This window comes from Eretmochelys imbricata, chromosome 3 (assembly GCF_965152235.1).
Source record: "Eretmochelys imbricata isolate rEreImb1 chromosome 3, rEreImb1.hap1, whole genome shotgun sequence".
NCBI classification, from domain to species: domain Eukaryota; kingdom Metazoa; phylum Chordata; order Testudines; family Cheloniidae; genus Eretmochelys; species Eretmochelys imbricata.
The window spans coordinates 119,468,477-119,482,969 of record NC_135574.1 but is presented as its reverse complement, the minus strand read 5'-3'; the positions used below and the strand labels follow the sequence as shown (position 1 = coordinate 119,482,969).

General features: G+C 38.5%; 1 protein-coding gene across 2 annotated transcripts in view; it reads right to left on the bottom strand.

The window, feature by feature from the left end:
* The window catches only part of SNX9 (sorting nexin 9), a 99,961-nt gene that overhangs the window by 11,784 nt on the left and 73,684 nt on the right, over positions 1-14,493 (bottom strand). For both annotated transcript variants that reach the window (XM_077813265.1, XM_077813266.1), the window contains exons 12-15: positions 12,887-12,990; positions 10,008-10,085; positions 2,407-2,483; positions 447-536 (exon numbers count right to left, since the gene is read on the bottom strand). In XM_077813265.1, coding sequence (XP_077669391.1) covers positions 447-536; positions 2,407-2,483; positions 10,008-10,085; positions 12,887-12,990 — 349 coding nt within the window. The remainder of the gene's footprint in view (positions 1-446; positions 537-2,406; positions 2,484-10,007; positions 10,086-12,886; positions 12,991-14,493) is intronic.

Genomic DNA, 14,493 nt, shown 5'->3' with positions numbered 1-14,493 from the left:
TTATACTATAATTTTTTCTGTATTAATATTGGTCTATTCTTATATCAGATGGTCACATTAGCTTCATTAGTTGTATAAAGGTAAAGGACATTACGAGCCTCCACCACTATAAACTACTTTTAAGGTTGAATAAATGCTGATGAAAAGCTAGAAATTTCATGATTATTGCTAAAAGAACAATAGTTCTGAAAAAGGCCTTCAAAAAAAAAAAAATCCCCTCCTCCCCTGAGAATTTCTCATTTGCAAAGATTCCATTGCTATCTTCCTACAGGTTTCCAGCAATATGGACATTAGGGGTATGGGCAAATTAAATATCTGAGTGCAGGACAGGCAAAGTATTGATTTTATACATGCACATCCCTCCCTTTTACTCCCCACTATGCCCCCAACTTCATCTATCCTGTGAACTCCTCTCCCATCTATACTCCACCCCCAAAAACAGTTACCTTGTGAGCTCCTATAATGTCAGGGAAGCAACCAAGAAATCCCTTGTATTCATGATTAGTTTCCATCAGAAAATGGAGATCTTTCCTTGGCTAATAAAGAGAATTCAGCAATTATTAAGAAAGAAATATTTATGTCATATTAATGTCAGAATTGACTAGAAAGTTACACATATTGAACAAGAGCTGTAAGGCCAAAAAAATATCCAGAGGCAAAAGAAAAAAAATTATAACATGAGAAAAAGATTATTGTATTTAAAATTCGCTGCCACCCAATGTAAAGAACACTAGTTCTAGATAAAGACAAGAATTTATGGATTTTGAAAACACTTTAATGTCCAGTCTTTAGCTGGAATACATGTAAAGGCAATGAAGATTGTCCCATTATTTTTAATATATAAGGCTATATCAGGGAACAGAAGTTCGGGGGCCTCAGTGAACATAAAATCAATAGGGTAAACACTCAATGCCACTTTTAAAAAGCTTGTGTTCCATATTTTACTTAAATTATTGTAGCTAGTAATCTCAAGGTTCCACTGAAGAGTTTTTCCAACCTCAGCAGTGACAAAACAAATCATTATCCACAAATACAGTGCAGATAAATGTACCCAACCAGCTGTTACTTTCAAAAAGTTAAGGTGTTTTTAAAAAACACATCACTTCCTAATGTAACGATGGATTTGAAAATAACTTTGGACTCCGGAGATTAAGCATTACATGAACAGTCAGCAGGTCCTAAACAAAGCCAAATTTAAGGCCTGAACACTGAGGCAGGTACAGGATCCATTTTTTAAAATTAGGGACTTAAAAGTTAAACCCAATGAAGTAATGAGACAAAACAACACATATGAGGGGCAGCATGATCTAGACCCAAGCCACTGTCCATACTAAAAGTTTTTGAAAAATTTTCCATCATTGCTTAATGGCATTAGTAACAGTGTGAGACCTAGTAGACAGCCTGTGCTGACACCACAAAGTCGCATTTAATCAGTTGTGGAGATAATCAATTTGATCTGTTGAAGGCCAAGATGTCTGATACAAAGGAGATCCTTTTCTAGCATCATTCTTTCAGCTGACATAGAGAAGAGAAATAATTTATAATGCAAGTTATTTCTCCTGGGGGAATTCTGTGCCAATGCGCAATGCAGAATTTAACATTGAGTGTGGAGAATTTGGTTTCCCCCGCAGAAATGGGCTGTGCTGCTAGCTGCCACTAGGGGATGGTGGACCTGACAGAGCCCAGCTTATACATCGAAGATGCTGTGTGTGTGTTGGGGGGGGGGGGGGGGGGGTAGGGAAGAGAAAGGGAGGGAGGGAGCTAGAGGATTCCTAGCAGCTGCAGTTCCCAGCATGCCCTGAGGGACAGAGATGGCAGTGTGCGGGGAAATTCCATGCAAGCCTGGGACCAAGCATCAGGCTGTTTCTCCCTCTGGATCCCTGGGCTCTGTGGGGGGGAGGGGTTCGGGTATCTGGGCAGGGAGGGGCCCTGTAGCTGGGCTCGGCTGGGGGGGAGAAGGGACAGAGAAACAAAACTGGGTTGTCATAGGAGTTTCTTTAACTCTCTACTCCTGGGGAGGGGGGGGGAGAGAGAGAGTGAGTGAGTGTGTGTGTTTGTTTTGTTTCAGACATACTTGCTGACAGGTATTTTGAAATAATTACCAAAATAATTGAAACCGATGTGATTATGTGGTGTTATTATTTTGATAAATAAAGTTTGCAGAATTTTAAAATATTATCCACAGAAATTTTTCATTTTTTTTGCACAGAATGTCCCCAGGAGTAAAGTTATTAAAAAACTTAAATTATAAGGCAATTTTGAAATATTGATTTTCTTATGGATGTAAAAATGTATTAAGTAACTCTGCAAGAAAGTCAGAGCAGAAGGAAAACGTGATCAAATCCCATTGTATGTTGTCATGTAATGTATACTGGACTGACTTGCATTCTATTAGAGTTTTTATACCTGTTCTGCCACCAGACTGGCAATTTCTTCATATGTTTTTCCTGCTTCTGTTATTGCTTCATTGAGATCAGATTCTCCTAAAAATATATTTCAAATTAAGGTGGAGTAACAAATTCACAAATACAGTTGCTGAATAAACAAATGGATTTCAAAATCAGGCTAGTCTCGAGTAATGAAAGCCTGTGTGCTGCTGTAGTTATTATATATTTACAAAAAATATACATAAGAGAAAGGGAGCAAACATTGTTCAATTCTGGTATACTGGTATCATTAGCGAGGGGATGGCTTTTAAATTACTAACGTGATAAAAAGGCATATTTACAAATTCGGCATTCAACTTGCACAAGTTAACTACAGTGACCGGCGCTTTGTGTTTAACATTTTTATTAATATTTAATATTTTTAATATTTAATATAACACCTATTTTTAAAATATTTAATTACTGCATTTACAAGGAAGGATAGGGATTGTCAGAGGGTAAGATAAGCCGACTAAAGCAGGGGAAGAACCTGTGTAGATGCATTTTATTAAAATTAGGAGAACAAAAAAACCCAAAACCCTATAGTTAAAAAGATGTGTGTCTCGCAGTTAATAAATAATGACTTTTCTTTGATGGTCTAACTAGCAGTATTGCTAATCCCAAGCATTCAAAAGTAATGAATCAGGCACCGGAAAATCATGAGATTTCCAAAAAAAACACAAAACACAAAACAAAAAAACCCACCCCACACATTTTGGGTTATTTCTTCTTTGCCATCTGGTTTCTAAGCCTTTAGGATACACTTCAGTCACATTTTCAAACTTTGCTCTTCAACCATGAGGACTAGAGACTTGTTTTTAAAATAAAGGTTGAGATTCTCATGATTGCATGCCTCCCGGAACTGGGGCTTTAATACCAAAATACTGTATGAGCTGGTAACACTCAGAGCACTACGCAGAACAAAGCGTAATAACCATGAAATTCTTCTTAAGGCATTTTTGAGTCTTCCCAAAGAATGATTGTAATGATTTTCCATCCTGGCCTTAGCTTGTTCAAGTCTTCTTGACCAACAGAGAGTTATGAAAATGAGCTGGTGGAGCATATCTGACAGGCTACCAAGTAAGCATTATATAAGAGCAACTGCACACTATCCCCTTCTCATGAAAAGACAGAACCTATTATAAATAGCAAGGGCTTAATGTTTGGCAACTGAAGAGATTCACCAGAATAAAACTGATTTATGAGTCATATTTTCACTAAAAGAACCAATTTGAAATTTAGCAGCTGCTTTTTCTCACCTGTGTGAACTGATCAGTGTTAAGAAGAGGGAGAGATATTAAAGTCAGGGTATGTCCTAAAGGAGGAGAGGAAATAAAGGAAGACAGAGTGGCAATCAGATCCAATGTTCAGACTGTTTCATTAGCGTGATTTCAGAAACTGGAGAGCTCCCAGATGTGCACTGCTATAAGCTGCAGAACTTGAGTAATATCTGAATTTCTGACTTTGATAAGAATGGTGTCTGAAAAATGTTTCTCTTTCTCCAATGTTTTAAAAATGTTTAGTCATGCCATTTTCTGCCTGCCTGGAGTTTTGAAATAATAATTTTGAAGGTAGATATCTTCACAATAAAAGACTTCAAGATATGTAATTCAGAGGAGATCCCTTCAGAGGCTTGAACTACAGGGAAAATTTTCAAGGACTGCAATTTCCTAGTTTCGCAATTCCACAACTGCACGAGGGAATCTTTCTGAACATAAAGACAAGCTGCTGTTTAGGCCCCTTTCTCCTGGGCTATATTTGAGACAGAATGGAGCACTGGTTGAATTAGAAAAGGAAGTTCTGGGTGGTGCTTCTAATGAGGGCGGGGGGAGGGAGAGAGAGAAGAGTATCACAAGTTGATTGGCTTTTCAGAACGCTAACATTTGCCCCTTCCCATCTTAGCAAGGGAGGGTATATGCATGTGTGTTTCTGATTGGGTGGGCAAGGTTATCAGGGACTGCCCCTCACTTTCCTCTTTCTTGTCCATAATGCATCCAAGAAACCTTCATGGACTGGAGCTGGGGAGAGTGGAACAGAGCAGAGCATAGCTATAGTGTGGTGATAGGGCATCCCAACCCACCTCTTTAGAGAGGAATCAGGGTGTGGAAGATGGCAAGGTACAGGTGGTGTCAGAAGGGGTTCCACAGGCTACCATCAGCAGAGGGCATGAGGTCTTGCCTCTATCCCAACCAAGCTGGTTCACATGATCCTTTCAGTGATAGGAAAGCACAAATACAAGGGAGAAGGAAATGTTTTTATTCATTGTGCAAAATTAAGCAAATGTGTGGAGGCCCCCATAGCACTCAGTGATAGAGGAAAAGCTCAGTTCAGGGGAAAGGAGGATGATCCTCAAGTCCAAGGCAGGACCAGGAGATAGATATGGCAATGTTACAAAAATCCCCATCTCCATTAAATTCGATACACTGGTTTATTCCAATAGGGCAGACAGGTCAGATGTTAATGGGCAAGTTTTTAATCCCTCATTCTGGGCGAGAGTTCACATTTGGGCCAAGAAATTGAAGCCAAATTGGGGGCTGGACCACGTGGTTAGGGCCAAACACGAACAAGAATTTTTAGCTGAAGTTGGTGGGAAAGTAGGAGGAGTTCCAATGCCAAATCTTTGGTTATTCCCTTTACAGGTGGGACCTCACAGGAATACTGTTTTATTCTCTCAAGGCTCCTTAGTGAATCTTCTGTTATGCTTGGTCTGCTACTCCTCATTAAATGCTTTTATGTGCAAGGTTAAAATAAATGTGGCTGGGGTGCTCAACTGACAAAGGGTGAATTAGGGGTGAATCTGCCTGAGGGTAGAAGTAAGACTTTAGTCTGTGTGATTTTCAGAGTAAGGGTTGTTATTACTCAGATATGGCCCTGCCCAGGAGCTGTCCATATCACACCCAGCTTTTGAACGGTTTTGTATAATGCGGGAATGGGCTGTTATTTGTGCAATGTGTTTACCCCAACTGATTACTATTTAAAGCTTCCTGTTCACTAGAGGAGATATGGGCCAGGTGAGTCTGTCCAGCGGCAGGGAATATTTCAGCAGATGGCAGGATGTTTGGGGTTCCCTTTAACCATAAAGGAAAGAGAAAAGGATTCACATGCAACAACTGACATATTTAGCATAGAATTAGACATAGCAGAAGGGATCCCTCCTCCCTGGGGATAATTAGGGGGCTTATGGGTATTGATTCAGGGAACTAAAAGCTCTTAAAAGCAGCAAACCCACTAAAGAACAGTTACAGATGATCCTAAGGGATCTAAATTTGACTGTAAGGTGGAAATGCCCAGCAGGGCATCCTGTGAAAACCTAGTAGCTGCCCCCACAGGTGTTAAACAGCCCTTGTTTGTCACTGTAACAAACAAGATATGAGAGGAGGGTGGGGCAGGAGAAATGGGGGGAATTCCTGAAGGAGTTCAACATAGTGTCATATTAGCAAGCCAACTGGAGATACATAGATACATTTGGTGTTAACTCAGGTTTTACATTATCAAGAGGATTGATGTATTCAAAAGTGGCCTAAGGGGTGACTTGAAATGGGTGTACACATTAGCTGCCAGTTAGTAAAGTCTGTGCAGCTAATGCAGAGGTTATGCGCCTGTGTGTTGCACTGTTATTAAATATCTTTTCACCACAAGACAAATTCTTTGTATTGATACTGGTTTTGCCAATGCTCTCAATTTCAGAAAGGCAGATTTTGGTAACTAATGCTGTTTGCCAGTCAAAACTGGTTACCAACACCCTGTTCTCTGTGGAACCATAGCTACTGACAGCCTTAAACACTGGCAGAGAACTCCATTGACTCAAAGACATTCTAGGTTTTCACGGCAGGTTTCTTTGAGTTCAGAGTTAGGAAAGGCATCTGCTCAGGATTGGCCCATTGCCAAAAGCTCCTGGTGGTGAGATATGTGGTATGACTAGTGCACTATAGGTTGGCAGCATCCACCATGGGGCCAGTCCGTCTGTTGCTAGCTGACAGGATTTGCAGAATAATGTGGGGAGTTTTATTAGGGAAACTTGCCCAGGGTGAGAGGACCCAGCATGTAGGTTTGGCACCCCCATAGCCACTCAGATTTGGTTTAGTTAGGGCCTTGCCTATACTTTGCCATTGTAGAGGGAAAGCTGTTTTATTTAAGCCTCCTTTCCTTTACACTGAAGAATGCCACAAGTACTGCAGTGTGGTCCCTGTGCCACGGGAGTACTCTGGAACTGGCTGGTGCATGGCTCAGACAAGGGTCTGTGTTCCTATAGCAGCGATTCCCAAAATAGATCAGACAGCACACAGGATCATGACAGTGTTAAAGGAACACCTGGATGAATGGGTGTATCCAGTGAAAACTTGGAGGGTGTGCTTGCCTCTGCATATGCATGAGGCAGGCTTTGTGCATGTGTATTTGGGCGTGTTAGTGAACTGACAAGATCTCAATTTGCTGTATGATCAGAAAGGGATTCTTATCTGGGGCTCAGTAAAGTAAATTCAGCACATACTCTCTTTAGGATTGGTGCAGCCTCCATGGGCATGGATTTTTGGATGTTTCAGGCTACTGAAGGTAAGATGTTAGAGAGTCTATGTCTACACGATGGAGGAGTCAGCAGAGCAAGTAGGGAGCATATGTTAAATCCTGTTTCTCATTTTTAGGGGAAATCAGAATTAATGTAGCTCTCTGGATTTATGGGTACTCAATGGTACACTGGCTTGATAAGCAGGTGGTTACATCAGCAGACTGGTCTCAGCTGGGCTTCAGAGCCAAAGGTCTCTATACCCGCTTGGCAAGAGCAGCATGTTATGGGACATTCCTGTCTCTCTTTCTTGCACTGATCTGTGGACATTTCACATTGCCTAGCATGCCGATAGTCCATTAGGGAAGACTTATCGTAGTACTTGCACCAGGCTCAATTCGAAAATTAACAGTCAGTGGGATTTAGGGTGGATTACATAGCTATGGCCAAGGACCAGGTTGGTCTGGTCAGAAACACTCACAAGGCAGATGTGTCAGAGAGCTGGCAGACATGCACAAATAGATTTGATCAGGAGAACCATGAAACAAGAAGCTGCCAGTCTTTCTGCCTCTTTTGGATCTGTGATGATGGTCAAAGAGAGCAGGAATGATGTCCCTTAACCATGGAGGGAAAAGAGTCCACTTATCTGATAAAGGATCCAGTATGTGGTTGAGCTATCAAAAAGAAAGACCAGGTTTGACAAGAGTTAGCTGCCAGACAGTTGGGGGGTAGGGGGGAAGAATGCAACCAAGCAATTTGCTGGCATCTCTGTAAATGGCTGCAAGGGGAGAGCTCTGAGGATAAACAGGAGTAGGGGACCCAGGAAGGACTGGTGGACTCCAGACGAGGTGTTAAGTCTTCACATACTCATCTATCCTATCATTCCTCTTCACAGGGGGGAGGGTGATGGGATTCAGCACCGGGCTGACTCATGAATTAAGTGGTGGAGGGTTGGGTAAGGGAGCCAATCCTGATTCTTCGGCTATATGGTGTGAAGCCATTTAACCAACTTTGTGGATGGGAGGGGGAGTGTCTCAGCACCCCCTTTAATATTAAAGTTAAAGCGGCAGCCTGCTGCTTTAAATCCATTCATGTGTCTATGTCCTCATTCTTCTGCATGTCCAGTCAATCACAGAATAACAGCATCCAAACCAGTCATCACATGAGATTGCACACTAACAGCAGACAGCTGAATGACTAGTAGTGAAGAAGAGATTTAAAGCAATTTGTGCACTCCACTTGTTCGGTTTTTTTTTTTGTTTTTTTTTTTGAGAAGTGAATTTTGAAGCGAAGAATCCCATATACTTAATTTAAGGAAAACAGACTGTTGTACCAGGTGTATTAAGTAGTAAAATATATGGGATCAGGACAGAGGATAAACAACTGGAAGGAAGCAGTTTCTCTTAGCAAGACACTAGGGTGCAACCAGGTATGTCTAAGGGAGTAGCAAGGGGAAATATCCCTGCCTACTTCCCAATTACCATGGTCTCTATTTTCCATACCATTCAAAGATGCTGAAAATCAAATGACCGGGTTCCTTCGTAAGGCTGATCTGCAAGTTTGCATCCTAGCTTTTAAAGCCACATTCTTTGTTTTCCCTTTACCCTGGTAAAAGAATGTGTGTTATAATTACCAAAGTAACATTTCAGTCTCTTCCCAAAGATTCATGCTACAGGTTTTGTTTGGCTCCAGCCCGAATTTGTATGCAGGACACTTTACATATTTAAGGTCTACGTCAAGTATGGTACAGAAGAACATAAAAATACAGGACATACACCCACAGCAAAGAACCTAATTTCAAATCACAGGTTAAAATGGAATCAGAGTTAACAGGCAGAGTTTATAGAAGGATACAAAGCAAGGAACTAATTAATAGTAACCAAGCAGAAAATCCCAGTTGGAATAAGTTACTAAATCAAAGGTCTAAAAAAATTCAGAATGTCTGTAAAATGCCAGTTAATAAAGTGATCTGAAAGAAAAGTAAGAGTTTTAAAACTCAGTGAGAACATTCTAGAGACCCCAATCTTGACCCCAATCTTTAGGTTCATTTTGGGATGAAATCTGAGAAAGATTCCAATTTTGGTCTGAGAATTTGGGGGGAAGAAGGGGCACACAGGAGAGTGACCCAATGAGGTTCTTCATCATGTTGAAGAATTTTTTCTGCACATTGCTTGCAGAAACACTAGCAGAATTTGAGTGACTATATTTAATGTAGCCAGCAATTCTGCTCCAGTCCTGTGGAAAGAAACGGGGAGTAGAAGCACTGTGCTAATAAATGTGTATTATGAAATACAGATTTGATCTCTGATGCTTCTAAACAGCAAGTTACGTATGTATAATGAACAAGCAAACTGGAAACCTCAAAGTGTGATCATCAGCCTAGTAGAAATGTGCCAAAGTGGAATTTAAGTTTGGCCCAAAATATGGATACTCTATTAGGATAATGCATAAAACACTCCCAACAAGAAGAAGTGCCCACTGATTAGTTTTCATCTTACGCCTCTTTCCCTCCTCCTCACTATGACCCAACATGACAGTCTCCATTTATTAATTGTGTAGATAGGGCTCTTTGAAAAAAAAAAAAATCAAAGTGTCTCCAAACCAGATGAACATAATCCAGTTAATTACAAAAAATGGTTTTAAAATGTCACCCTATACTTTTGTGATGACCGATGTTTTTATATCCACACATTTCTTCTGTAACGTAACACACAAGTATTGGTCATAAAAGACATGCTTCAGTAGATTGTCAGTTAGATCAATGACAATGTTACAAATTAGTATTAGATCAGACTGCCACTGTAAATACCTCAAGTTAAACAAAAATTATTGTAAGATATGTTTGGATCTGAATTCTCATTTGCATTCCTTTTGTAAACATGTCATGCCATTTGAAACGCTAAGATATGGGTACTCAGTCAATACAACTAGATAAGGAAAATGTTACTTATATTGAGATTTAAAAATTAAAAGGTCCCAAAATAATATAACATTTTGACAGCAAAATGTTATATAATAGGACACTTTAGACATAATATTTCTTAAGATGAAAGAACAGTGCAAATGAATATATAAAGTACCTTGGTAACCACTGGTGCCGAAAACCAGTGCCAGACTCTGTAAGGCTTTTCCTATCTTCTGATATTCCTTAGGTAATGCTGAAGAAAAAAATAAGTAAAAACGTAAATACTGTTTTACACTTTCACTGAATTATACAGCATTTCTGGTACAAAACAGCTATTCAATATTAAACATTTATTTTTGGGGAAAATGTTCTAGAAGTCCACCATAAGTCATATGTATGTATTACCTTTTATGAATCTTTAATTAAAAAGATAAAATACTGTCTTAATTTAGTCCTTCTATAGTTAGCTCAAAGAGATGCAACAGTATTCGTACAAAGGGTAGTATTGCACATCCATACCTGAATAATTGGCCATTCCAAACTCATGAAGATAAAAACCTTATTTCACTTATTTCAAAATATAACTGTGTGTAAGTACATATTTTAAAAATCACACACCAAATAAGGATCTGTCTCTGTGTATACAATCTATGTATCTGTCTCCATGTATATAATGAACATGACATATTGTGCATGTGTATGTCTATCTCTCTCAATATCATATACAGATTACACACACACACACACACACACACCACTCCTATTCCCCTCCCACCCCACCCCCCACTTTTCTAAGAACACTTTGCCATTGCATCTTGAGGAAGGAACTGAAAAGGTCACCATATGTGTCCATACTTGCTTATCTAAAGCAACAAATGTGTTTAAAAAGCTTGATTCAGGTGAAATGTCCCCTACCATGGAAACTTAAAAGCATTCCTTCATTTCTTCTGTGAATAAACCAGAATATTTTGTGTTTAAATGAACCCCAAAACTGGGGAGGGCGTCACCTTATTCTAAATTCATATTCATACAACCTATACAAATGCATTCCAGGAGTACAGAGAGATTTTTTTCTTAAGTGAGCCTTTTAAAAATAAATTTGTTTCAGTGATATATCCTTGACCTGGAGTTAGTAACATGAAGACACAACCTTTTATACTAAGAAATTGTATTAGCTGCAATGTTAAAGGTCTTCATAATATTCTTAAAAAAAGAAAAGAAAAAAGAACCCTCTTAAAAAGATAGCTATCAAGGTTTCAAAATTTAATACTTAAAGTAGGAACTAACAACACTGCATACAATTATAAGGCTAACAAAATGCACTTGTATGTGTATTATACAATTTGGTGTTCTATTATGCCTACACAGCCATGCATGCACAAATTATTTCTTCACAATGAGGTTAGAATTGCTGTGGTTTATGGCTGAATTTTTAAAATTATAAACAGCATGCATAATTCATATACTATAGACTCAAAGGCCTGATGTAATCTCTGAAATGAAAATAATTTTTTGCTTGTATGAGCTGTCCATTATAGAAAGAGTCAGAAGTTGAGATATGTTTGCTTTTTCATTTTTGTTTTTACATTTGTATTTGGAGAAGTGTATTGTGTGGATAAAAGAGGAACTAAGTAGTTTTCAGTTGCTCTGACATTTTAGTGTTCAGACCAAGGTAAATGCCTTTTTACACCATATAGTGGGTCTCTCTATTAGTATCCTTAGAATACCTTCGTTAGTAGAATTCTTGCTAAGAATTATTTGATGCATCACGTTTTAATTTTTATTTCTTGGGACTGGCATTTCCTATGCATTGTGTACCATTCACAGTACTATCCCTCCGTATGCCCCATTAATCCAACACTCCATCCTCAATTTTCTTCAGTGAGCCAAGGCATTGCCATTCAGTTTTGAGACCTATGCAATCCCCAGCAATGGCAGTGTGAATTTATGACAAAGTGGCCACTCCAACAAAGAAAATTTGTATTTCCAATATTTCCTTCTACCACCATGGGTCATTTTAAATGTGTTATGAAAATGAATATATAAAAAAGAAGGACTAAAGGAATAGCCAAGAACTTTTGGATAAGCTGGATTCAGATATCTAGGGATCCCTGAAATTCCAACTCCTGTGGCACTCCAACCCTGCAAGAATGGAGCTGCACTGCACTCAAGCAAAAAGAGGAGACGGGGACTGCTAAAACAACAAAAGAACAAGGCATGGAGACAGAACCAGGAACTTCTGTTCCATGCCTTGTCTCCTCTTCCATCCAAGATACTGAAGGAGGAGGAAAAAAAAAAAGGCAGCGGTTTGTGTGTTTTAGTTTATGCAATTCCTGAATTCTATAGATATTAAGTTTCTTCTTCAGTGCAACTGGTGGGGATATAATGGACACTTGGTTAACCGGAATTTCACTGCAATGGTAAAATATTAACTATATTCCACTACTGTTGTAATAATTTCTGTTCATAAATATTAAAACATTTTCTCAGCTGGCCACTTATTAGTTTATTATTATATTGTTTTATATTGCAGTAACAATAGACCAGGACTCCATTGTATTAGGTCCCTGCCCCATATTTTTGTAGTAAACAAGGAATGCAAAGTAGTTGTCTTTTGGGTATAATAAGATTAACTATAGTAATAAGCATTTTGGAGCTTTAAAATAATAGTTTTTATCTGGAAATAATCATGTTAAGATGTAGTTATTGTTGAGAGCATATATTAATAATTTAGGGTAAAATACAATACAGAGATCTTGCAATTATGTCCAAACCAAGTGTTATAAACTCAGGAAATTTAGTTAAGGTGTAGTAACATTGGGGTGGGAAAAGGGAAAGAACATAATGCGCTTTTAAGGTGCTATCTTTTTTAGCATTGTATGCCTTACTAGTAATTTTCAGTGTATGGTTTCATCATAACCTAGGATGTTCTCAAATTCAGTAGACTTAAATACATTTCAAATTTAAATAATAAATACACAAATATATCTAAATAGCAATAAAAAAGCAAGGCAGAGAGGACTTAAACTTGTAAAGTTTCCAAGTGACACTTACGTCCAGTACAACGCTTCCAGTGTTCTTGTCCCACTGTCAGCAACTCTTTAACTCCATCATCCATGGATTTGGTGAATCTGCCTACTGCATCACATTTCTGTTCTCTGTGGAATAAGGGTAATCCCATTACAGACAGATACAGAGTTGTTCCAATTTGCTACAATTGGCATTTAAACTGATGCAATGGACTTTTGAACAACTACATGACTATTATAAATAATAACTTTTACAACGCCCAAGAGTGTGTTAAGCATCTCACAGAACTAGTAAAAGAGTGGGGTGAAATCCTGGCCCCACAAAGTCAATGGCCATTTTGCCACTGACTTCAGTGGGGCCAGAATTTCACTCCAGGTCCTTTGCCTGATGCTTCGTTATACTTTCCATCCTTTAAAAGGAGTCTGCTACTGAATTATCATTCTTGCTCTGGATCCTTACAAATAAGACAAGGTTTACATAGCTAATCCAAAACATTATCCTTTATGGCAGTCTCGCATATAAAGGATATATGATCATTGCTGTTTTGTATTTTAAATTTTGTGAAGAAAATGCACCCCCAGTGCACTAGCTATACATTTTTTAAAAATTTAAATGTGAAGAATTAAAACAATGGAAGTCTGATTTCTTAAAATGATGGTACACACAAAAACAGCAGCTATATCCGATACTCACACTGACCAGTCTACAAGGAGTGAATCTGATATGCAAATCAGCGTCAAAACTAGACTACCTCTTCAGGGAGAATACAAATATAGTCTCAACCTGAAGATGACTAAATGATTTAGGATAAAGAGCTGCTGATATCTCATGGAAGAAATGCAAATATTTTGTGCTCAAAAACAATCTGCCTGGATTCCAATTTATGTATTTCTCTTTCATTTTACTAAGGATATCTGCATTAAAATATCCATACTTATTTGTATAGCACTGTACACACAGGAATGCGCTGAGCAATTAACAGAGTAGCTCTATAAATGTCCTAACATTTTCATTAAAATTTTTCCCAACTATACCATGTTTTATCTAGTGCCCATGAGACCATTATGATGTAATTATTATCATCTCTATTTTACACAGAGCAAGAGGTTAAGTGACTTGGTCAAAATCACAGACTGGGTCATTGGAAGAGCTGAGACTAGACCTCAAAAGGTTCCTAGATCCCAGCTTTGGGCTTAGTTTACTAGACGTTTCTCCCTGAAATGTCAATTCTTTGTTTGCAATATCCCAACTTATAACTGGGGAAGTTTCTGTGACTTTAAAACAGGAAAAACAATGAAACAGCATAACTCTTAAAAAGCCTAGATCCTATTTTCATGCAAAGTCCCAAACACTGAAGAATGCGATAACAAAAAATAAGGCCCGCATTCAAAAAAAAAGTTACCCTGTTTATGTGCTACCCAATTAATTATAATAGGACTACATGTGAGAATGAGAATAGGTATAGAAGTAATTGTTTCAAGAATTAGGCCACATGTTTTTAGGATCCTCAGTGAAAGGTGATCTAAATGATTTGACCACTTAATGGGAAGACTGACTTACAATATAATAGTGAAAATAAAATATGCAGAAATGAAGTGTCAATACTTTTTCCTTGGACAGGAGACTAAACC